The 26453-nt window shown below is 38.3% G+C and overlaps 1 protein-coding gene across 15 annotated transcripts in view; it reads left to right on the top strand.

Moving 5' to 3' along the window:
- The window catches only part of ARB2A (ARB2 cotranscriptional regulator A), a 405614-nt gene that overhangs the window by 280423 nt on the left and 98738 nt on the right, over positions 1-26453 (top strand). For 2 of the 15 annotated variants that reach the window (XM_064596381.1, XM_064596387.1), the window contains one exon: positions 6338-6652. The exons of 5 other annotated variants lie outside the window; for them this stretch is intronic. In XM_064596381.1, the coding sequence (XP_064452451.1) occupies positions 6338-6612 (275 nt within the window). In that variant the 3' untranslated portion in view covers positions 6613-6652. Of the gene's footprint in view, positions 1-6337; positions 6655-11247; positions 14202-26453 lie in introns of those variants that run through there. 8 more of the 15 variants (XM_045898593.3, XM_064596384.1, XM_064596386.1 and 5 more) reach the window with 8 other exon arrangements.

Here is a 26453-nt window from a genome sequence, read left to right as displayed (position 1 = left end):
GACCTTTGGAATCATAGTGAGGTGACTTTCAAGAGGATTCACTTTAATAACCTGACTTATTACCCCACGGTGTAAAGCCAAGGACTTTGTCAGGTTTAAAATGCTAAAAGGAGGGGTGCCTGGGTGGCTCAGTTGGTTAGGTGTTTGCCTTCGGCTAGGGTCATGATCCCAGGGTCCTGGGATCAGGTCCCACATCGAGCTCCTTGCTAAGCAGGGGGCCTTCTTCTCCATCTGCCTGCCACTCCCCCTGCTGTGCTTGCTCTCTCTCTCTCTCTCTCTCTCTCTGACAAATAAATAAAATCTTTAAAAAAAAAAATGCTAAAAGGCGGGGTGCCTAGGTGGCTTAGTCTGTTAAGCATCCAACTCGATTTCGGCTCAGGTCATGATCTCAGGGTCCTGGGATCAAGCCCTGCATCAGACTCCTTGCTCAGCAGGGAGTCTGCTTAAGATTCTTTCCCTCTCCCTCCTCCCCTCCCACGTGCTGTCTCTCTCTTAAATAAATCTTTAAAAAGATAAAGTAATAAAATGCTAAAAGGAGTTTTTAATTTATATAATTGGAATGTAAAATCTTAAGTCTGGTACTACCTTTGCAATTTTCCTTGGTCATTATTGCATTTCATGTTACTAAATATAAGTGTTCATTTTTCCCAAAAAGGTATGAATGTCTCTATTTGCCTTACTTTAGCTCATAGTTTCTTTTTTTTTTTTTTAAAGATTTTATTTATTTATTTGAGACAGAGAGAATGAGAGACAGAGAGCATGAGAGGGAGGAGGGTCAGAGGGAGAAGCAGACTCCCCGCTGAGCAGGGAGCCCAATGCGGGACTCAATCCCGGGACTCCAGGATCATGACCTGAGCCGAAGGCAGTCGCTTAACCAACTGAGCCACCCAGGCGCCCCTAGCTCATAGTTTCTTAAGGAGATTCCAGGGAAATTCACAGAGGCCCCAAATTTGTGATGGTATTGGCACCAAGATCAATTAATTTGAAATCTCTTTAACAAAGTAATAATTCTCACAGCACCTGAAAGAGTTATCTCCTGTAAACAGAAATTCTATTCTATTCCTCATTTACTTCTCTGAGGCCATGTCACCTCCTGGATTACTGGTTTCATTGGTCATAAGCTGTCATTTCTGTTAGGTGTATTTTACTGTGCAGTATAATGGAAAATTTTTCATTAAACGAGTTGTGTATCTCCTGCTCTAAAGTGTAAGCAGAGTACAAATTTGAATGTAGAAGACAGTGGCTGGAATAATCAATGCAAGAACATCCTTAAAGCTTTCCTTGTGTAACAAGGGCAAACTCAGCTAAAAAGTTTGTTTAAATCCTGCTTGACATAACAAGAACCTTTACACTTTATCTATCTGGGACTATCTGTGAATATACCTGACTCATCACGAGTGCCCTTCAACTCAGCCCTATTCAGCTCAATTGCTCTTCCTGCCTTATGCAGACATTTAAAATTCTTTGAGGCTTCTGGTGAAGTCTGTGGAGTTTTTATATTTAATATTATTTTATAGCACGGGAAGTTCATAGTTCATGAATACCACAGCTCCACAAAATATAATGAAGGCTTTTTCCCTGAATACACAAAATCTCTTTGTAGTCTGGCTATGTGGTTGTGTTATAGTCATGTCATGAGCTTTTATTTCTAAACAAGAGTTATATCACAGCAGCATCATTATTTTTTTAAATAAAAGAAGTAACACCAAAAAAGTCCTTCTCAATCTGAAAAGAAATTCTATGTTGGCAGCTCTACCACATTCTAGTTTTTCTCTATGTGTTTTAGAAGAGTAAAGAGCATCTCACATTACTGTTATTCACCAAGAGCTGTCCTTTCATCCTGTTCTTGTCCTCTGTTCTCTCCTATACAGAACAGTGCTATTAGCTATTTTGTGAATTTATTTCATAGAGCAATAAGTGATTTTTTTGTAGTGACTACATTGATCTGGTTAACTTTTTCTATGTTATTACAATTTCAGTGTTCTTCATCTATGTCCTTTACCTTCAGGTACCCTTTTTCTTAATTGCTTGACTTATCTTAGATATCTCACTTTGTCTTACAGTTTTCTACTTAAAACACAGATAACAGTTTAATCATTTTAGTGCATTTTGAGGTAGTTTTCTGTGAACTAAATTGTTGTAAAATGTGGTGCTGATTCTCTCCCTAGAAGTGAGAGGCATCTTTTCTTACTATATTCAGTTGCCATAGTTCTCCTGGATGCTTGACTTGACTTCCTAGACCCAGAGAGAAACTTCCCAGTGCCTGGTGTATGGATCTTGTGTCCTGCCTTTGCCTTTTGTTTTGCTCCTTGACTAATGTGGTTCTTGGGGACCTACACCTGCCCTTCAGGTGACAGTGCCTTTACACCCTGATGCTGGACCAGTGCTAAGTTATTAGGACATCTGCAGAGTGGGGAAAAACATGAAATTAGCACCATCTAGTCTACCTTGACCTCTCAGCCTGACTTGTATATCATTCTTAGATCTTCTGGTCTACTCTGTTGATTTAATTACATGCAAAAAAGCTTGCTTTGCTTTGTTTTTGGAGCCTCTGCTGGAGAAATGAACTTCCTCATATATTCTCAAATAAGGCCCTCTCCTCTGTCTGGAGCATGAGCAGCTTGGAAGAGATGCATTTGGAGAGATGAGGAAGCAAGGATCACCTTCCTAGCCAATAAGATAACTGGTCAACAGGATGGTGTGAGTCAAAGCCAGATCTCCTTCACATCCAGGTGTTTTTATATGCATACCATACTGAGAATACTGTGTATATAGCTCATGCGTTAGCACATCATTTGGCCCATGAGTACAAAATAAATGTGTACCTCTGTAATGTCCATAGGAGGTTTCATCTCTCCTAGGTGGGGGAGCTAAGACATGAAGCTCCAGCTAACTGTTTAAGACAACCAATTTATGTGAGTGGAAACGCAGTAAGTTCAGGGCCGAGGGAGAGCACTGTGGTCCCTAGTGTATGGGCAAAAGCTTCCAAAGAGATGAAACTTGAAGCAAACCCTACAAGAATGTTTATAATTAACTTCGCCTCCACTATTTCCTGCTTCTTACCATTAGTGGATCTTGGCAGCTGGTTTTGCCGTCTTAGAATAGAGAATACTTATGGAGAGCCTAATAATATAAACCCTGATGCATTTCTGCTTGAAAGTTCACTTCTCTGAATTCCAAAGATCCTAATAATAGAAAACTGTTAACTTCTCTTTGAGCAAGTGTAGCTGTCCTGTTCTCCTGACAGTTTTTCTTCATCCCCATTTAGATTATAAATACATGGGAGCCTGGGACCATGTGTTTCTTATCCTTACTTTGTAATTCCCTATGGATAAGACTGGCCCGCTTCGTACATTGTAATCTAATCACTTGCTAAGAGGTCTCTGTATTTGCTGAAGGTGATGGATTAGCCTTTTGAGCGCCCCAGCCCCAGCAGTGCTGGTTGTCTTGGGCATTCCCAGCACCTGCCTTCTTCTGATCTCTATTTCTCTTCCAACCAACTATGCTGCTGCTTTTTTTCGCTATCACCCCATTTCCGTAGCATATTAAATATACTTTTAAGGAGATGTCAAGACTTCCCTTAAGAATATGGGCTTTTATTTGTGACAGCACATAGGCATTAACAGGAGATAGGCATGTTGGCAGATGAAATCTGACCAAGTACAGAGAAAGCCTTAATTGAGAGCACCCAAGTTAATTTTAAAACCCATCAAGTTAACATAGCTTTACTTTTTTAGTTTAGTAAATGTGTTTAGCTACTGTTTTAACTCAGTTAATATAATCTTTCCTCAAATTCAGTTGAATTCACTTTTTTCCAATTCACTAAAAATATTTTTATTCAGCTATTGTTTTTAGACAACTAATGAACCTTTTCTCTGTGGTTCTCTTTTTGCAAATGGACTGGTTTCAGTATGTGGGCTTTAATTTATGTAATTGCTCTCTTTTATTCTTCTTTGCGATCCACCTTTCATTCTGTTTGGCAGACACTGGTTGCTTTGTAGTTTTGGAAAAAAAAAAAACATATAAGTATACCTGGAAAGAATAGATACCAGCAAAATAATTCTTAAGTGAAATTTTGTATATTGTAAACTGTTTTTCATAGACTATCATCTTGAAACCTACTTCAAAGCAAATATGGAAGTCTTCTCATCATTAATGCTGCACAGATTCATTTATTTAACATCAAACAAATATTGATTAACGTCCTACTCTGTGCCAGATAAAGTTCCAGGTGGTGAGGATCTAGCATTGAACCAGACAGACAAGAACCTTGCTCGTTGCCAGCACACGTTCTAGGCAGGGCCACAGTAGAGATGCAGACAACAGTCACATACACAGCCTGTCCAGATAGCAACTGACTTCCCGATTCTTTTACCCTTTACCATTGCTTCAAAGTCACATCTACAACCTTGTTACCTGTAGTGTTGTGTTGAATCTAGTCTCACAGTACTACTACCTCCATCTATTAAGAGCTGTTTAAGGGCCTTGTTCTAGTACAGGAGAGAAAGAATGGAGAGGCTTCTGACAGGGTCAAGTTTCTTGTTAAGCTGAAACTAAACATGCTGTACTTTCAGAATTGTAAAGGTGAGAATTCATTCACTCATTCGGCAAACATTTATTTTTTTAAAAGATTTTATTTATTTATTTGACAGAGAGAGACACAGTGAGAGAGGGGACACAAGCAGGGGGAGAGGGAGAGGGAGAAACAGGTTTCCCGCCGAGCAGGGAGCCCGATATGGGGCTTGATTCCAGGGCCCTGAGATCATGACCTGAGCCGAAGGCAGACGCTTAATGACTGAGTCATCCAGGCGCCCTCATCAAACATTTACTGAACAGTATATCAATCAGGGTTTTATTATGTTCCAAGCTTTATAGCACCTACATGCCCTTAAGTACATCATACTCTAGATGGAGGGAGAGAGACATAAAATAAATAATTGCTGATAAATGTTACAATTAAAACATATACCAAGTACAAGGAGAGCACCACAGAATCAGGAACTAACTCTGCCTGGGGTAGGGATAGGGGAGTCTGATTCTGGTGAATCAGGTATTGAAGGAAGCATCTTCAATGGGGAACAGCAGGTGGGGCCCATTCTGAGACCTGTCTCCAGAGGGGGAGAAGGATGAAACATAGAGGTCTCTGTTGTTTGTGGAGACTAGACCAGAAAGCTGAGGTGGGATGCAGAGCAAACAACTGGAAGGGTTGGGAGTGGGGGAGGGAACGGGACATGAATTAATCAAGAAAGCCCCAATGAGAGAGTACAATCTGGCAAAGCAAGGAGGTTGGGGGTTGAAGCTAATAGTAAACTGATGGACACTAGAAGAAATTTAGGCAGGGATGCTTAGGTTTCTTAAGGCACAGGAACTGAAGATGTGCAAAGGGAGGTTATTGGCAGTATTGTGACCACAATGATAGCAGTGAGGGGACAGTTAATGAACTGAGGGGTAGTCCCAGCAATATCTGGCATAATAGATGTTCAATAAATATTTGTGAAGCCAGAAGGGGCTGTTCCTCTACAGATAATGTGGAGGAAAGGGATGAGATACCAGAGTTCTGAAGAGCTCTTAGTAAATGCCTAGATTCCCCTCTGGGAGAGGATCCCAGAACCCTTAGAAGTACAAAGCCCACTCCTTTAATCCTGGAGACCCAAGGGATTACCCGGAAGTCTACCAGATTTCCCCACCACTGCACGCTCCTGGCCTGTTTCTCTCACCTGCACCTCCATCTCTGCCCACTGGGGGGCGGGGCTCGAGGGCAAGGCTGGTGGCTGCTCTGAAGCCTCGAGAGCCATCAGTTCCTACCAGACTCCCTGCTCGGGTGTGGTCTTACCCCATGGCCGGACACAGGCCCTCAAACTTCTCCCCACTGCCAGGCAGTGGTAGGGGCGGGCCCACAGGGCCAATGCCTGTGCGGGTTGACGCTCCGCTCTGGTTGAGTGCCCAGGCAGCTCCCCGCATGCTGATGGTCCGGCCAGGGATCGGGCCGGGGGCCAGCCCAGGCCCTGAGGGGTGGAAGGTGCCCCTGGGTCCACCACCGTACAAATTCTACAGCGGGATGGCACCCCGCAGGCCCAGAGTCGGAGCTGGTGAGGCTGGGCCCCGTTTCTGGAGCCCCTCGGAGGGCGCCTTCCCGAGGCCCTACATCATCCTGCGGTGCACCCCGAGTTTGGCGCTGCCAGAGGATGTCTCGGCCATAGAGAAAGAGTTGGAGCAGCTGGCCAAGGAGCTGAGGCAAAAGAGGATGGCCCTGGGGTACTCGCAGGCCGACGTGGGGTTCGCCTTGGGGGCTCTTTTTGGAAAGGTGCTTAGTCAGACAACCATCTGCCGCTTCGAGTCCCAGCAGCTCAGCCTTACCAACATGTGGAAGTTGCGACCACTGCTGAAAATGTGGCTGGAGGAAGTGGACACCAAGAACTTTCTGGGCTTATGCAAAATGGAGATGATCCTGCGGCAGGCTCGGAAGCAGAGACGGGCAAGCAGGGAGAGTCGCATCCAAAACAATCTGGAGCAACTCTTCTTGCAGTACCCGAAGCCCACACCCCAGCAGATCAGCTGCATCGCTGGGCAGCTCCGACTGCAGAAGGAACTGGTCCGAGTTTGGTTCTATAACCGGAGCAAGATGGGTGGTCAGCCAGCCATTGATTTCTGCCCACCGGAGGAAGTGGGGGCAGCCGGGCCTCCTTTCCCAGGGGGACCCGTGTGCTTTCCCCCTGCATCGGGGCTCCATTTTGAGTCCCTCCACTACAAAGAGCCCTACTTTATACCCATGTACTCCCCTACCCCTTTCCCTGTGGCAGGGACCCCCCTCTCTGCCCCAGCCACCGCTCAGGGCCACCCCAGGCTTTCAAACTGAGGGGCCCTGCCCTTCTGGGGAGGGTTGAATGGGGAAATGGGTTCCTAAGGTTCATTTCAGGGTTGTTAACATTAAGGGCTCCATTCACTGTCTAAAGAAGTTAAGAATACCTAAGGGATGAGTTGGGAGTTGTTTAGGAAATTTGGGGGAGGGAAGTTGAAGTTTATTAACTCCATTGTTTTTACCTAGCATTGGTTTTAAGGTACATTACAATACATATATGGTTTCGGATATTTTGTTTCTCTCTTTTTTTTTAATTAATCAGAAATTAATTGTGTCTGTTATTCCTTGTGGTTATCAGTAAACATAGGGATTTTTTTCTTATAAACACGATATTGAGTGAAAAACTCAAGTCACAGAAGATTATTTCAGTATACCATTTTTTATCAAAAACCAGCAGTACTTTATGTAAATATAAACATGGGTTCCAAGATAATAGTAACCTCTGCGGAAAGGTTTGAGGTTGGGATAGGGCAGGAGTACATAAAACCTACCCAGAGCCCTTGCTAAAACACAGGCGTTTTCTTGTTCTTCTCCCTTTCTTGAAAGATGCATTTCTTTTCTAATTCACCTTCTCATTTAGAGTGCTCAGCTTCCAGTGGAGGTCTCAGTCCAGCTCTCCACCCTATGGAATCCCACTAGTTATCTCCTAACTGTCATTGTATTTGGAACCCCTTTGTTACTGAGGTTGGCATGCTGGACAGCGCTAGCTCAGCCCCAGCTCCAGCTTACTTCTCTGGTTTTCAGCTCTGTTTGGTTTACTACCTGGGGATGTTACTTTCTTTTGAACCCAGATATGCTACTTAGAGAATATCTGCAATGGTTGAGTCAACATTCCCTGGTGGCTTGTGTGATGGTTCATCCTATATCACTTTTCCAATCACTTCTATGAAATTGGTCTTTTCTAGTTTTCTACTTCTACATTGGTAAATTTTGGTCATCATATACTAAACAGAAATCATTTTTCTGTGTTTGTACCTCTGCTGCCATAAACCTGCATGTAATATTTATTGCTTTATAATTCCATCACTAAATATTATATCTGAGTTTATGCCTTCTATTTAATTACTATTCCTGTCAATTTTTTCTTTCTCTACTTTTTTTCCCTTAATCAGTTTTTACAAAGAATTTATCTATAGATATTTACAAAGAACAAGTCTTTTTAAAAATTTTATCTTATTTACTGCTCTTTTTATTTTCTAATTGGTTAACTTCTAGCTTTTATTTTTATTAATTGCTTTTTTCTAGTTTTCTCTGGTTTCTTCCAATGTGTATTTTTCCTTCTTGTCAGTGTTCAAAGATAAAACACTGACAGTACACATAGGTTCATGAAAATGGAGATAAACTTCACTTACTTATAGATTCAATAGGTGACTAATCACTCACTCATGGACTATCCCACTAAAAGTCACATAGCACCAGTCCCATTTCTTCCTTTTCCCATACAACCCTTCTGGACAGCCTTGAAAGGGAGATGTTTCTGCAGAGGGCCAGGTGGTATTTAACGACAGGAGGAACCGTTGTGGTTGTGTCAACATTTGGCTCCTAAAAGCTGTGAGGAGGCTCTGACCCGAATTCTGCAGCCCCTGTGTATTTGGAGAGATGGTAATGGGCTCTCCATCTCAGGGAATGGCTCCGAGGGTCCACCTCAGCACCTGCACAACTGCAGCATTCACACAGCTGCCGCGCCTCGGCTTAGGCAAACACCACTGTGTGTCACTGATCAGCCCTCACATAATTTAAAATGAGATTTTTCCATCACTGCTCCTCTTGACTTGACTATGAAGAGAGAAAAGGCTGGGCCATGGGGCAACTTTGACATTTAAAGAATTTCATATTTTTCAAAGATTTAAGATTCTGAGTAGAAACCTCAATAATAAAATCCTTCAAAACTGAGAAGGAGCTGTCCTTTGAGTTGGGAGAAAACCAACAGTGTGGTGTCAGTGCTGAACAGGGTCAAATATACAGAAATCAAATAACAAAATCAAGTGAGATCTACCACATCAGTAACAAAGGTATCCGTGGTACCATTAGTGAGAACCAGTCTCCGTGGAGTAGTTGGTAGAGGCAGATGTCAAACAACAGTCCAAACACTTCCTACTTGCCAGATTTCCCCCTAACTTCAATTAAAAACAGATTCCAACCACTCAAGATCTTCACCATCATTCTGAAATATTCGTTAACAAATGTTTCCTTTAATCTCGTGTTTTCTTAAGACAAGGCAAGTATTCTTAACCTGATGATGCCGAACCTCTTTAGAGCCCAGGCAGAATAGTGTGTTTGTACATATGTGCATCTTTAAAGATGGTGATGATAGCTTTTATCACTTTCTCAAAGGAGACACGACTCTTTGTAGATCTACAGTTTCAGAATTTTAGAAACACATTCCCTTTGGCCACCTCACTTTCAAGAGTTTTCCCTTGACCCAGTACTGGCCTAACAAGTAATTTGTGGTTTTCTTTGAATCTGTATTTTCTGGGTATCTCTAGCTCAGCATAGAATAGAGGACCTGAATCACTTCTTATATAAGTCTTTCAAATTCAGAATAAATGTTGTATTAATTATTGCCTTTATTGTTCTTATACTTTTATCAATCTTTGACACTTTAGTTAATTCCTATCATAAAGAACAATTTCTCTGTTCCCAGAATCTTTCCTATCTATTGTCTAAGAAGACATGAAGTGTTAGGATATGCTCCCTTATTCCAAAACATTATCTTGCTCTTGAAATAGCATCTAAATATTTTCTGTAATTTCACATTTTTGATTTATACATACATACATCTTTGTTTATTATACTAAAACTGTGTCATGGGATTTATTTTTCAGTATAGCCACTTTTGTTTATAGCTTTCTTCCAGAAATCGTCTTGCTTACTAAACAGTATTAGTTTGCTTGGCAGAACCTGTTCACGATGAATTTTTTTAGAGTACAAAATTGTATTATCAGTGTAAAACAGTGTTTTGAAAGTGAAAACTGCAGTGCCATTCCAATAAAATCCTAGTGGAATATGAGAGCTATTACTTGACAAAGTGATTGTAAACTGAAAGAATAAAACTTAGGAAAATAAGAAAAATTTGAAGAAAAGAGTTAGGGTGGCCTTGTCCTACCAACTATTACGAAACTACAATAATTTCAACAGTATGGTGGTGCTTATGGACAAAAATAACAGAAACGAGTATTTGGCTATTCCATTTTGTGGGAATGTGAATTGGTGCAATCTTCATGAAAGGCTATTGGGTAATTCATATGGGAAGTTTTTAAAATGTGATTTTTCTTTGGCCAATCATTTCAACTTTATTGGATTTTTATAAGAAAATAATTGTGTGTGCAAAATTTAGCAGTAAGGGTGGTCATTACAGCATTTTTTTAAACAACAAAAAGTTGTTAAAACTAAATGTTCAACAAAGGGAAAGTAAATAAAAAGGAACACCGTATACGGTAAAAAATTGTGTTATGGAGCTACAGTTTTGACAAAGGTCAGAATAGATTATTGAGTGAGGCAAAAGTGTTTCTTAAGCTTTATGATACTTCTTATTTTTTTAAGGAAAAAGGTATGTTACATATACAAATCTACATATAAATATGTATCATTGGTGATTTTTATAAAATTGTTTTGCTATATATATTACACAGTAAACATATTTAAGCAAAACTTCCAAAGGAAGGTGCTAGGAAATCTAGGGTTCCTAAAAATATTCATTCTTCTAGTCTTTTTATCTCTAAAATTGTAATTTTTCATTGTAAAGCAATATTTTGGAATAATAAATTTGACCTTTTCATTTTTAGTCAGATTTGTAGTCTCTTTAAAAAGAAAGGCAGTTCTCTAAACAGAGGAGTATTGGGATATATTAGTTAGGGAGACACTGCTAAAAATTAGGTTTGTTTTTTTTTTAAATCAGATGCCCATTAATGTTAAAGAGCTGTAGTGTAGCTCAGTGAGTGAGGACACCTGCCATATGTCTGTTTTCCTGCACAACATGGTAACTTACAATTACAGTCAGTGTGTTTATATACCTCAGTGGTGTTAACCCATATTTAGAATATAATATAAACCCAAACCATTTTCATGTTTCTGAATGTTTACTTTCCAATTTTAAAAGCCATTTGAAAATATCGAAATCCTGGTTTTATCACAGTAGAATCCTCCCTACTTACCATATTTGAAGAAACCGAACAGATATAAATGAGATCTATAGATTTCTAGGTTTGAAGGCAGGGGCAGTTCTTGTGATTACAGCCCCAGCCAGTTGAAAGATGAACTGTCATGAAATGAATCTACCCCATTATCCAGTAAAATCCTTAAAACAAAGCATTAGCATTATCATGGTTGCACCAGTGAAGAGAAGCATTACAAGAAGCTGTTGAAGAGACCGTGTGGTTTACCTACAGGGCTGTCTTCAGAAAACAGTGCAACACTTCGGTCTGTTGGGCTGCTGCCCTGCCACCTCACTTTCAGCTGGGAACCCTGCTGTGAATTCTGCTAAAGGCAAAATTAGCTACTTTGGCATTGAACTTCGGCTTCTTAGGCTTTCATCCCCCAGTTTCCAACAAAATGATGAAGTACAAACCAACTTCACTTAATACTGTTGACTCTTCTACTGCCTGCCTGCCAAAGACCGGGGTTGGAAAAGGAAAAATGGAGGCCTTCCTGAGAATTCACTACGTTTTGGATTCAATATTCACTTCTAACAATGCTCAACCTGTTAAATCACATCTTCTCCAAAAGAGTAACTGCACTGTTTAATAATTCGTTGTCTTCTTCCTCCCAGGATGTGTGGTGTAGACCTTCTTTTAGATCTTGTACAATGGCCAGGGCAGTATATAAGATGCTTTAAGTTGATTTCTTATCTTAGAATGGATGATAATGTTCCTGGAACAGCTGTAAAACTTTGAATACTATTGACTGCATAGTGGGCAAATCTTAATATATACCTTTTTATTGAAAGACAGTTTGTTTCAATATACCATTTATTAGTTTGTTAGGGTTGCCATAACAAGAACTCCACCTTGGGGAGCTTAAAGAACAGAAATTTATTTTTTTCATCGTTCTGGAGGCCAGAAGGCTGGATCAAGATGTGGGCAAAGTTGGTTCCTTCTGAGGGCTCTGAGGGAAGGATGTGTATCAGGCTTATAGATGGCTGCCTTCTCCCTGTGTCTTCTCATTATCTCCCTTGTGTACATATCTGTGTCCAGATTTCCTCTTCTTATAAGGACACCAATCACTGGATTATGGGCCTACCCTAATGACCTCATTTTAACTTAATTATATCGCTGTAAATATCTCCAAATAAGGTCACAGTCTAGGGTACTGCAGATTAGGACTTCAATGTATGAATTTTTGTGGGGAAACAATTCAGCTCGTAGCACCAGCCCAATTAAAATTTCATCTGGATTTAATTATTCATTAACATATTCATTCAGCAAATATTAATTGAATACCCTTTATAACATGTAGTGTCCTAGATGCTAAGATGTAGTAGTGACCAAAAACAGGCCCATCCTGACCTTCAAGGAGCTTAAAGTATGGTTAGCATCTACATTAAGCAAATAAACATATGATTATAACTTGTAATAAATACTATGGGATATCAGGTGGGGGGCTGTCTTAATTTAGATTGATGTTTATAGTCCTTTTATAATACGCAAGTATTGCCTCTGCTAACATCAGTGTTAACAAATATTCCATACCAGAGGGACCTACCTGCAGAGGAAGTGTGGTCCTATAGCCAAGGCATAGATTGGGACACAGGCATTCCTGGGTTAAAATCCCAGCTCAGTAACCTACAGTCTGTGTTACTCTAAATGAGTTACTTCTTTCAGCCCCAGAGTCTCATCTGTAAAATATGTCTGGCAATCCACAGGGTGAGAGAGTTGATAAAAGCATAAAGTTAGGTAATATAGAAAGAAACCCCTAGGACTTCCCTTTTATACACCAGACACTCAATAATTTGTCTCTCCAGGGGCGCCTGGGTGGCTCAGTCAGTTAAGCATCTGACTCTTGATTTCGGCTCAGGTCATGATCTCGGGGTTGTGAGATTGAGCCCCACGTCAGGTTCCAGCTCCAGCTCCAGCTGGGCATGGAGCCTGCTTAAGATTCTCTCTCTCCCTCTGCCCATCCCCTTCTCTCTCCCTCTCTAAGAAATAATAATAATTTTTCTCTCCATTGTGTTTCCACTGTGTGTTGTCTGTGCTTTATTTATATCTCATAAATCATTCCTTTGCATACCTAGGAACTTTCACATAGTAGGTACTCAATGATTAATAGCCAAAACTGAATAAATAAGAAAACAAAAAGTAGAGACAATAGTCTCAGTTGCCAGAAATCTTACTATCTGATACTGGGAAATGACTTTTGAAATTTGTTACAATTGGAAAACAGTTATAAAGTTCATTTCCTCGGCTGTCAAATGACAACTAGGTAAAGCAACAGATGATAGGGTTTTGACTCGAAAGATGTAGATGAAGACTTTTGAAAACCCAGTGTTGAATAATTGAAAGGAATGGTCTCCGAAGTTGTCTCTAGCCTGTAGTAATTGTATGACTGTCCATGAATAAGAACAAAACAGTGCACCACAGATTGAATATGGGGGCTATAAGGAGACAAAGTGTAGGAATGGACAGAGTAGTATTTGTTTGCGAGGGCTGCTGTAGCGAAGTACCGCAGATTGGGTGGCTAAAGGAACAGAAATGTATTGTCTCACAGGTCTGGAGACTCAAAGTCCACGATCCAGGGGTGGGCAGGGTTGGTTCTTTCTGAGGGCTGTGAAGGAGAATCTGTTTCAGACCATTTTTGTAAGGACAGCAGTCACATTGGATTAGGGCCCGCCCTAATAATGTCATTTAATTACTTCTGTGAAGGCCCTATCTCCAAATAAGGTCACATTTTGGGAGACTGGGGGTCAAGACTTCAAAATATAAATTTCGGCAGGACATATTTCAACCCATAACACCACCACTCCTGATACAGAGAAAATACAAGTGTGGATTGTGAGGGAGGTACAGGAAGGCAAAGAGACTTGTTTATTTTTTCCTACAAAGGAGTTTAATAAGAGGTAGTGTGATGGAAAGAAAGAGCAGTAGCCATAGAATCAAGCAGTCCCAGATCTGCATCCTGTCTCCAGGCCATTCACTTAGGTAGTATCACCACTCCAGGGGTCCCCCTCAGGAACGTTTCAGGAAAAATAACATTTCTCCCATCCCAACCAGTAACTTTATGGCCTGAAAAATTACAGTATCTACTTACTTTTATCTATTTTAGGAGTAGAACAATTGGACTCTCATCAGTGAGTTTGAGAGGTATTATCTTAGGAAGAAAATTTGGGGTATTTTTTGCTTCCAGTGCTGGTTGGATTTAAAAAAAAAAGGAAGGGAGGGAGGGAGGGAGGAAGGGAGGAAGAAAATTTTGGATATTTTGATAAAGATATGATTCTTACTTTCTCAAAAAAAAAAATGATACGTGAACCTATTGAGAAAGCCCTGTCACTTTCCACTAAGCATTGTCCGCCACTAATTTCATCAAGCTAATGTAATAGGACAGTCAAGTGACTTGCCTTTAATTTGTTATGATTGTGTTATATTTATGAAAAGCAGAGCTAAAACAGCTGATAGCAAGTATTTAGACACTGATTGTTTTCATAAATAGTTTTAAGACTATTGCTAAATCTAAGTAGACACCGAGTAAGTTTTCTCAGTACATGAAGTGTAAATCATTCTTTCTGTAATAATAAGTCATTAAGTACATGCAAATACTATAGATTATTATCTCATTTCACACATATTTTTATGGCACTTGTCTGATTGTAAATATGTATTACCTTTGAGATTTAAACTAAAGAGAAGTGAGAAGAGACTTATCGTACAGGGATTTATTGTGTTCTTTTCTCTCCTGAAAAGGCAATCACACCAACACTATAGGTAGGAAAGAATATTTTGCTGTTTCTGTGTCACATCATTAAAGTAGTTAATCTAAAGCCATAAATTTCTGTCTTCTGGGCCAAGAAATTTTAAGTAAAATACTAACAAAAATGTTATGCTTTTAAATGAGAAGTGAAAGAATCTTTATCCTTTTCATTTGAGTTTCCAGAAATGGCACACTCCATAAAAAATTGTATCATTTTTATTTTTAAACTGAGTTTCTTGCATTAGTCAGTAAACAATTTATTTGGTGAACATTCTCTGTGCCCATATATACACCATGTGAACATTTAGGAAACAGAAGGTACTTGAATTTGTGAGATTTAAATATTTTCTCACAGTTGATCCAGTGATACTGCAGTTGAAATAAAACCACATATAAATGAAATACCACTTTTTACTAAAAAGCAAGTATAGATTTTCTATCATTGTTTTAATGAAAACAATAATGATTCCATGTATTCAATGGACTATCTTATAAATCTTGAGCATGTTTATCTCCATGTACATTCTAAGACTCACCCGTAAAACTCCACCTGTCCTAATCACAAATATGCATATACATTTAATTACATTATCTGACCACATATTTTTATAGTCTTGCAAATATTATTTTGAAAGTGTAGATAAAGCAATGATTTCATTTCTCACTGTTCTAAAAACATGTGCATATATGTACTGATATTCATATAAATACATTACATAAAATATGAGCTATGTAGATCAAAGGTAACGCACCAGAACACGACAAGTAAAAGGATTACAACCAGGGTAGCAGCTTTTGGCCACCTTACCGACATCTTTGCTGTGGCCCACAAATCCACTCCTGTACTTCCTTAGTGACCGAGTATCTACTAAGCACGTGTTCAGGGGCAAGCACTGAAGATTCAGAATTAGAACAAGGAACACATAGTCTAGATAGAGGAGAGAAGTGAGAAAACCAAGGATCATCTCACGAGGTGGCCAGTGTTAAAGGAATGGGCAAAAGAATGGCACAGAGAAAGGAGCACATAACTCAGTGAGAGATATCTGGGAACGTTACTAAAAGCCGGGACAACTTGAACTGAGACTTGAAGGATAAGTAAGAGCTGTTAAGTGGAGAAGACCAAAGTCAGGAATGAAAGAAAAAGTGAAAAGAGTTTGTTTTGACTAAAAATCTAGGCTATGATTAATTACTACAATTGAGAGTTAAATGCAGTGGTTAAAATCCTGGCAGCCATAGCAAATAAGTTACATAGTTCTCAGTAAATGAAGCTGATTACATGAATCTTCCAGACTGTATTAGGAGAAACACTTTATTTTATTTTTATTCCAGTATAGTTCACATACGATGTTATATTAGTTTCAGGTGTACAATATAGTGATTCACCAATTCTATACGTTACTCAGTGCTTATCAGGATAAGTGTACTCTTAATCTCCTCCACCTACTTCACCCATCCCCCCACTCATCTCCCCTCCGGTAACCATCAGTTTGTTCTCAATAGTTAAGAATCTGTTTTGGGGGGGCACCTGGGTGGCTCAGTCAGTAAGCGTCTGCCTTCGGCTCATGTCACGATCCCAGCGTCCTGGGATCGCGCCCCGCATCTGGCTCCCTGCTCAGCGGGAAGCCCGCTTCTCCCTCTTCCTCTGCCTGCCGCTCCCCCCGCTTGTGCTCTCTGTCAAATAAATAAATAAATTTAAAAAAAAAAGAATCTTTTTTGGTTTGTCTCTTTCCTTTGTTCATTTGTTTTGTTTCTTAAATTACACAAATGAGTGAAATCATACCATATTTTTCTTTCTCTGACTGGCTTATTTAGCTTAGCATTATACTGTCTAGCGCCATCCATGTTTTTGCAAATGTTAAGATTTCATTCTTTTTCATAGCTGAATAATATTCCATTGGATATATATACCACTTCTCTCTCTCTCTCTTTTTTGGTTCCAAGTTTTTATTTAAATTCTAGTTAATTAACATACAGTGTAATATTAGTTATAGGAATAGAATTTAGTGATTCATCACTTACATATAACACCCAGTGCTCATCACAATAAGCGCCCTCCTTAATACCCATCACCCATTTGGCCCACCCCCACACCCCACCTCCCCCCCAGCTACCTTCAGTTTGTTCTCTGCAATTAAGAGTCTGTTTTATGCTTTGCCTCTCTCTCTATTTTTTCTTTCCCCTATGTTCATCTGTTTTGTTTCTTAAATTCCACATATGAGTGAAATCGTACAGTATTTGTCTTTCTCTGACTTATTTTGCATAGCATAATACACTCTAGTTCCATCCACCTTGTTGCAAATGAGAAGATTTCATTCTTTTTGATGGCTGAGTAACATTCCAGTGTGTGTGTGTGTGTGTGTGTATACACTACCTCTTCTTTATCCATTTATCAGTTGATGGACATTTGAACTTCTTCCGTAATTTGGCTATTGTTGATAATGCTGCTATGAACATTGGGGTGCATGTGCCCCTTCAAATCTGTATTTTTTTATCTTTGGGTAAATACCTAGTAATGCAATTGCTGGATTGTAGGGTGGTTCTATTTTCAACTTTTTGAGGAACCTTCCTACTATTTTCCACAGTGGCTGCACTAGTTTGCATTCCCACCAACAGTGCAAGAGGGTTCCCCTTTCTCCACATCCTTGCCAACATCTGTTGTTTCCTGTACTGTTAAATGTAGTCGTTCTGACAAATGTGAGGTGGTATCTCACTGTAGTTTTGGTTTGTATTTCCCTGATGATGAGTGATGTTGAGCATCTTTTCATGTGTCTGTTAGGTATCGGTATGTCTTCTTTGGAAAAATGTCTATCCCGTCATCTGTGAATAGTGTAAGTTTGACTTCTTCCTTGCTGATTTGGATGCCTTTTATTTCTTTTTGTTGTCTGATTGCTGAGGCTAGGACTTCCAGTTCTATGTTAAATAACAGTGGTGAGAGTGGACATCCGTGTCTTATTCCTGACCACAGAGGAAAAACTGTTAGTTTTTCCCCCATTGAGGATATTAGCTGTGGGTCTTTCATATGTGGCCTTTATGATGTTGAGGTGTGTTCCCTCTATCCCTACTTTGTTGAGGGTTTTTATCAAGAATAAATACTGTACTTTCTCAGATGCTTTTCCTGCATCTGCTGAGAGGGCTGTATGATTCTTACCTTTCTTTTATTAATGTGGTTCATGACAATTTATTTGCAAATATTGAACCACCTTTGCAGCCCAGGAATAAATCCTACCTGATCATGGTGAATGATTCTTTTAATGTACTGTTGGATTGGACTTGCTGGTATTTTGTTGAGAATTTTTACATCCATGTTCACTGGAGACAGTGGCCTGTATGTAATTCTCTTTTTTAGTGGGGTCTGTCTGGTTTTAGAATCAAGGTAATGCTGGCCCTGTAGAATGAGTTTGGAAGTTTTCCTTCCATTTCTTTTTTTTGGAACAGTTTGTGAAGAACGGGTATTAACTCTTCTTTAAATGTATGGTAGAATTCCCCTGGGAAGCCATCTGACCCTGGACTTTTGTTTGTTGGAAGATTTTTGATTCCTGATTCAATTTCTTTGCTGGTTATGGGTCTGTTCAAATTTTATTTTTCTTCCTGTTTCAGTTTTGGTAGTTTATATGTTTTTAGCAATTTATGCAATAAAATACATTTAGCAGTTTTTAACAATTTATGCAATTGCACAATTTGTTGACATGTAACTTTTCATAATATTCCCTTATAGTTGTTTGTATTTCTGTGGTGTTGGTTGTGATCTCTCCTCTCTCAGTCATTATTTTATTTATTTGTGTCCTTTCTCTTTTCTTTTTGATAAGTCTGGCTAGGGTTTTATCAATTTTATTAATTCCTTTGAAGAATCAGCTCCTATTTTCATTGATCTGTTCTATTATTTTGTTTCTATTTCATTTATTTCTGCTCTATTCTTAATATTTCCCTTCATCTGCCTGCTTTAGGCTTCATTTGTTCTTTTTCTAGCTCCTTTAGGTGTAAGGTTAGGTTTTGTATTTGAGATTTTTATTGCTTCTTGTAGTAGGCCCTGTTTTGCTATATACTATGGCCGATGTCAGAGAAATTACTGCCTGTGTTCTCTTCTAGGATTTTTACGGTTTCAAGTCTCACATTTAGGTCCTTAATCCATTTTGAGTTAATTTTTGTGTATGGTAAAAGTGGTCCAGTTTCATTCTTTTGCATGTATCTGTCCAGTTTTCCCAACACTATTTGTTGAAGAGACTTGTTCCCATTGCATGTTCTTGCCTTCTCTGTTGAAGATTAATTAACCATAGAATCATGAGTTTGTTTCTGGGATTTTATACTGCTCTTTTGATCTATGTGTCTCTTTTTGCACTAGTACCATACTATTTTGATTTCTACAGTTTTGTGGTGTGACCCAGATTCTGGATTTGTGATACCACTAGGGTTATTTTTCTTTTTCAGGATTTCTTTGGCTATTTGGGCCTTTGTGGTTCCATATAAATTTTGTGTTTGTTCTAGTTCTGTGAAAAATGCTGTTGGTGTTTTGATAAGGATTGCATTAAATTTGTAGATCACTTTGGGTACATTGGACATTTTAATAATATTCGTTCTTCCAATCCATAAGCATGGAGTATCTTTCCCAGGATAAATATTTTCTTAACATTAAATTTAAAGATTTATATATCATTCTTAAGGGGACAATGAACAACACAATAGATAATTTCTTTAATTATAGTATTTTTGTTAATGTTGTTAGTTAAGACAAAAAATTATTCTTTGTATAGCTGGTTTTTTGTTTTGTTTTGTTTTTTAGTTTTATCTCAAAGTATTTTATTATGTTACATTACATTACAATGTTACAAAACATTACATCATTAGTTTTTGATGTAGTGTTCCATGATTCATTGTTTGCATATAACACCCATTGCTCCATTCAGCACGTGCCCTCTTTAATACCCATCACCAGGCTAACCCATCCTCCCACCCCCCTCCCCTCTAAAACCCTCAGTTTGTTTTTCAGAGTCCATCGCCTCTCATGGTTTGTCTCTCCCTCCAATTCCCCCCCCCCTTCATTCTTCCCCTCCTTCTATTTTCTTCTTTTTTTTTTTTAACATATAATGTATTATTTGCTCCAGAGGCACAGGTCTGTGATTCAACAGTCTTACACAATTCACAGCACTCACCATAGGCCATACCCTCCCCAATGTCTATCACACAGCCACCCCAACCCTCCCCCCCACCACCACTCCAGCAACCCTCAGTTTGTTTCCTGAGATTAAGAATTCCTTATATCAGTGAGATCATATGATACATGTCTTTCTCTGATTGACTTATTTCACTTAGCATAATACCCTCTAGTTCCATCCACATCATTGCAAATGGCAAGATTTTGTGTTTTTTTGTTTGATGGCTTCATAATATTCTATTGTGTGTGTGTGTGTGTGTGTATATATATATATATATATATCACATCTTCTTTATCCATTCATTTGTTGATGGACATCATGGCTCTTTCCATAGTCTGGTTATTGTGGACATTGCTGCTATAAATATCGGGGTGCACGTACCCCTTTGGATCACTACATTTGTATCTTTGGGATAAATGCCCAGTAGTGCAATTGCTGGGTTGTAGGGTATGGCTGGTTTTTATAATGACTATTGACAAATAGCCTAAGTCTTAATGCTGGTATCTGAGCTTCTGAAGGCCTTTCTTCTGGGAACTAAAATAATTTAGTACTAACATAAAGCTTACTGATGGTTTGCCTTGGCACTACAGATCAGCAAATCTACAGAAAGTAATAATCAGCAGATCCATTGGTCTATTGTTCAGTTGGAGTCAGTTGCCTCCATCAGGCTTTTGATAAAAAGCTGTTTCCTTTAAGTTTATTACAATATCATAAACACTGGAAAGATTTTGGTTATTGAAAAAAAAAATCAGGCACCAAAAACTATGTGTTAAGTAGTAGTCTAGTTTCCTTTGCAAAAATACATTTGATTAGGAACCCCAGTTGACTGTCATGGAACACTCTTATACTCTCTCTGCCATGATACTGAAGATCGATATGTACCTAAGTTTGCATACCAGACAATTTACTTAAGATAAATAATTAATCCAACTGTGCTTTATTCTCATATGAAATGAAAATGATTGATGTACTCCCATGCAGAGTCATTCATAGAACTTCCCCAAAAAATCCTCATAAAAATCATTGAAAAGTACTTAGCAAGGCATAAAGAACAATGCAATGCTTCATAATGGTCTTTTTTGTAAAAAACAAAAACAAATATACCTATCAATCTTTAATTATTATTTAAATCTAATATTGCTTCCATCCATGAATATTGAAATGTTTTCACTCATATAGTGATTCTTACAAAGCTACCTAAAATGAGTCCTTGGTATCAATGTAGAATTTGAAGACTAGGTTTTTTTGCCCAAATCATGCAAACTCACCAGTTTCAGAGCCATCAATAAACACATGTGTCCTGATATCCATGCTTTGTCTTTAAGTACCAAGTGACACTTTTTAGCGTAAGTTATTTCAGCAGACAAATTTTGTTTTGAAGACAGGCCAGAAATCTATTAGGATGCAGCATTGATAGATCTTTTTCTTATGAATATATATTATCTCTTAAAATCCCCAAAGTGTGTATGATGAAATAGTCATTAGGTGAATAATTTTGAGAGGTCTGCTTAAGGTAGCAGACTCATGTTTGGTACATTCCATTGAACCGTTGTCTTTTCAGACCCTTACTACCAACAGAGAATAGCCAGAGGTAGCTAGCCCAGTAACTTAAGGTTTCTAAAAGTTAGCTATGTAGGAGTTTAATAAGGATATTTAGAAAGTGGAAGATAAGTAATCATTCCGAGAACACAGATATTTTTATTGCAGCTGTTTATAATTCTACTCGAGGTGGAATGTAGCTCACACAAATCATAATGCCAGATGACAGTTATTTTCTAGTCTGTTTTTAAAATGGTTTACATGTTGAAGTGTAAGCAGTATGAAAATTCATTCTGGAAAAGCATTTATTATCCAATTCTACGGCCTTCTAACCCAAGAAAAATAGCTGCACCTAGCTCTCACTTGTTTATGAGTGGATTGTTTATTCGGGGAATTATCTACAGTAAAACCATCTTCGGCTAGCTTTCCTTTGCTTCCCAGTACATTTCTGTGCCACTTTTTCCCAGTACAAAACTCATGTGTTTTCAGTAAATGCAAACTACTTTTAATTGCGCCTAGAAAAACATAATCAGGGGAATTAACTCCCTCTTCTCTCCCACTACCCTCCTCTCTTTATTATTTAAAATATTAGAAAATGGAATATGAATTATTTTGGATTACTTACCTTTTTTAGAGACTCTTCTTGCCCTTAAACACATATTAACATTTTTTAAATGCCACTTAAAATTTACCATATATTTATTTCACAGATTCAAACATGTACACACAAATTCAAATATGCACATGTGAATATCAGTCTCACATTTTATAGAAGTTGGAAAAAAAAGGAGAATACAATCTACCCTCTTAAATTACTGTGTTAGTAGAGACTTTCTTCACTGTAAGTTACGTAAGTCCAATTCAAACTGCTTACAAACAAAAGTAGTTTATTTATTCATGTAAATGGAAAAACCCAGGGGTAGATCTACTTCTGGTACTACTAGATATTGGGGCTTAAACTCTGCCATCAAGACTCTCTCCATCTTCTTCTCTACTTTTCTTTGCCTTTTGGCCTTATTCTTTCCTTCTTGAAACAGGGCTTTCTTCATCCAGTACAGGGAGGGTAGATAAAAGCACATGCAGCATCTTCTATTCAGCGTTATCCCAGAGAAAAAGCTCTAGCATCCAAATAAGAATGTTAGTAAAAACTTATTGGCCCTACTTGGGTACTATGATGATCCGTGAACTAGTCACTGAAGCTGAAGAGACTGAATAGGACTGGCTGTGACTGGTGAGCCTGGGCTAGCCATGTCTTGAAAGGATTGGAGCTGAGCATGACATTGTAATTTTTGGTCCCACAAGGACTGTGTGAATTGAAGAGGAGAGCTTCCCCAAAGAAGGGTTTTGGATATGTCCATCATAGTTGTCCTTGTGTCAGTTTCTCTGTTTCTTGGAAAATGTAATGTACATGCCACAGTCAGATGTTTATGTCATCTGATGCAGAGAAAAGAGAAAATGTAGGATAACTGAATCTTCCCATGAAGATCCTACATTTTAAACACTTGAACTGATCCATCAGCAAATTGTTTTCCCATTTGTGATTTTGAAATAGACCTAAATGTTCAATGCCCTGGGCCCTTTTGCCGCATTTACCAATTACTGCATGAAGCCTGTGGCCCACTATGTGAAGGGCCTACTTGCAGAAGTATTCATTCCAGCTAGTACCTTCAAATCCTGGGTGGTCCCCACTTGTTTATCCACCTATAGCCTAAGATAGCGTAGCAGTATCTATGCCACAGGTTTTTTGGGGTTTTTTTTAAGATTTTATTTATTTATTTGAGAGAGAGAGAGAGCGTGCCAGTTGGGTGAGGGGCAGAGAGGGAAGGAGAGGAAGAGGGAAAGAATCCCAAGGAGACTCTGCAGTGAGCACAGAGCCCTACAAGGGGCTCAATCTCACCACCCTGAGATCATGACCTGAGCTGAAACCAAGAGTTACACTTAACCAACTGAGCCACCCAGGCGCCCCACCATAGAACAGTTTTAACATTTGCACATTAACAGACTTAGTCTACTAGTTCTTCATATTAATCCTACTTTAGCCATTGCTACAATCAAATTAATCTTTTCAAGGGAGAACTTCTGATATTTTGGGGTTATTTTCCCCAGTATTTAATTTCTCTCTTGGTTATACTTGATATGGTATCTATCTTTTAACACATAATAAAAGACTATAATACTCTATTTTATAGACATTGGTTGAGATTAGCAGGGTCCTACGTACATATGGCAAAATTGTTTCTTAACTCTCACAGAAATATAGTATGCCTTATTTTTAAAATTAAAGTAAAAAATAAAAATTGAGGACCTATTTTGTTATTCATAAATTATTTTTATATCCAATTGAAAAAAACATGAGTTCTTAGAATCTCTTTTTCCCCAGTTCTGGTTTTCTATTTCTTATTTCACTAATTATTTTATTGTATGTCAGCTTCTTGTCATCTGCCTTAAAATCCTTGGTGGAAAAAATTAAGAATATTAGTTAATCAATAAGTTATCCAAGCAAACCGAAATTACTAATATATCAGTTGCTCTTTCTCCACTTCTGTCCTCAGAGAAGATAGAAAATATAGGGTCAATGTCTTCTCAATGCTTTATAAAAAAATTTATTTAATATTACATAGTGACTAGATTTCAAAATTAGATTGCTCTCACACACAAACATATTCATTAAGTATATTGATAGACAAGTCAGTTTATTATAAAATATTGTATTCCACTGATTACAAGACTCAGTTTTAACTACCTAAAGTACAAATATATCTTGCAGTCAGTATAATAAGAAAGCATTGTGTTATGGCTTAATTGGCAATGTTTTTTCTTTCAAAGTGGTACGTGGAATAATGGCAAATCTTAAAATCAATGGTGTTTTGAATTTGATGACACATAGTACTCTAATTATCTTTCTTCATTTTCCCAAAGAGCTTCATTTACATGAAAATTCTGTTGACCAACATCTTTTAAGAAGTCTAGGTTTGGCTTAAAGATTCCCTTTTGTAAAACTATGTTTATTTTTGTAATGTTAATAGTCACTTCCTAATGTGTCCGTTTTATAAATCAAAATTTTGTTACTGTATTTCTTTTTTCTTTTTTTTTTTTTTTTTTAGATTTTATTTGACAGAGAGAGAGACAGCGAGAGAGGGAACACAAGCAGGGGGAGTGGGAGAGGGAGAAGCAGGCTTCCCGCTGAGCAGGGAGCCCGATGTGGGGCTCAATCCCAGGACTCTGGGATCATGACCCGAGCTGAAGGCAGACGCTTAACGACTGAGCCACCCAGGTGCCCCTTTGTTACTGTATTTCTTAACTCAGAGCACACTTAGATTAACAATACCACTCAGCCATCATTTTCACAGTTCTTTTTGTATGTACAAAACCACTGGTGTCACTTAGATATTAGCAAGTTACTTTTAGCATAATTTTATTTTAGCATAATATTGAGAACCTGCAACTCATATATGTGAAACTATTTACATTAATCTTGATAATTCAGTTATGACTCTCTTGCCTTAAATCTCTTTGGTATGTTTCTGTTCTGATTTAGTGCCTGGTTTAAAGATTAATGTTACAGGGTAATTTACTGCAGCTTCACAGATGGTATTTGAATCTTTGTAAATGGGCTTTGGAATCTATGCACAATTCCATATAATGTTAGGTTAACATCAGTGTGAATGTTGAACTTAAAACGGTTCTAAAAGATCATGATAGAAATTTCATTATTCCTTTTTTAAAAACCATAAATTTTGAGGGGATTTCATGGGCTAAGTATTTTTACTTCACTAGCATGGTTAACATAGAACCAGCTCCTTCTATTTGAAATCACCAGCCCCTATATGTTGAAAATAAACATAAAAAATAAATTACCTTGTTTTAAACTATCCTAAAGTTCTAGTCACAGGAGAAGTTACTGTTCTTATTTTTACAGCTTCCTATATGAAATGCTTTATAGAATCCACAAACACACATTGCTTTTAGTGTCTTTCCTTTGATGTCTATAAAAGACCCATTCAAAACTGGAGGTAAGTGCTCCTAATATGCACAACAGAATTTGGCTGAAGTTATTTCAAGCTATTAGAGATAACCTTTCTCTATATGTCTTTTGAGGGAAAAATTGGTACCAACAATACCAGTTAAGCTGTAATTAGTGTAACTAACAACTAATATGAAAGAGCAGACTAGAGGTCATTCTGAAGAATGTAAAGATATTAGCAGGTTAAGGTTGTAGGGCATCCTATCCTCCAGCTTAATCTGTTGCCCTAGCTGGTGAGATTGGTTGCAGTCATCAGTGCCCTCTGACCCTGAGGTGTTGCTCTCATAATTTATTGGTCACATGCCAAGTTCCTCTTTCCTGTCTAGTGAGATGACTTTGGGAATGGCAAATTCATTTTAAAGTTCTTGTTACAAATGTCTGCAGATTTTCAACCTTTTAACTTAGATAGATGTTTACAGATTAATTTGCTTTAATGTTCTTGTCCTCCCAGCCTTAGACTATATGAAATTGTCATTTTGCTGCCTTACAGAATATGATTTGTTGAGATCATTTAACATGTATTATGAGAGGAATGCTTAAAATCTAACTATTAAATCAGATGTTGTGTAACTGACTCTAATACATACTGAATATTCTACTTTTTATGGGCCTCTTCTTCAAATTTAATTGCCCACCAGTGGCTTTTGTTTATGTTTACAGTCAACTCAAATGCACTTAAAGAATAAGAATTTAACAGAGGAATGACCTTTTGTTTTCATGAGGTGTAGTTAACCCCTCTCTTGTAGTATCTGGCTTTGGATTCTTTCTCATCTCATTACATGATACCAACACATAAACAGGAGGAATGCCATAGAGCTTTAATCATTCTTTTCCTTTTCCCATTAAAGTCATGCCTATAAGATTTCTGTTGTTTCTACATTTTTTTCTACTTAGAAAAACTAGAAAGCTTTGTGGGGTTTTTCTGTTTGTTGTTGTTGTTTTTTAAGCAGTAGGCAGCTCAAGACAGTAAGCACTATGAAGA

The sequence above is a fragment of the Mirounga angustirostris genome, unplaced genomic scaffold, assembly GCF_029215605.1.
Source record: "Mirounga angustirostris isolate CCGP_5_RB_7025 unplaced genomic scaffold, mMirAng1.0.hap1 SCAF_7, whole genome shotgun sequence".
NCBI classification, from domain to species: domain Eukaryota; kingdom Metazoa; phylum Chordata; class Mammalia; order Carnivora; family Phocidae; genus Mirounga; species Mirounga angustirostris.
Note: the sequence above shows the minus strand (reverse complement) of the source record. Positions and strands in the feature narration are given on the sequence as shown.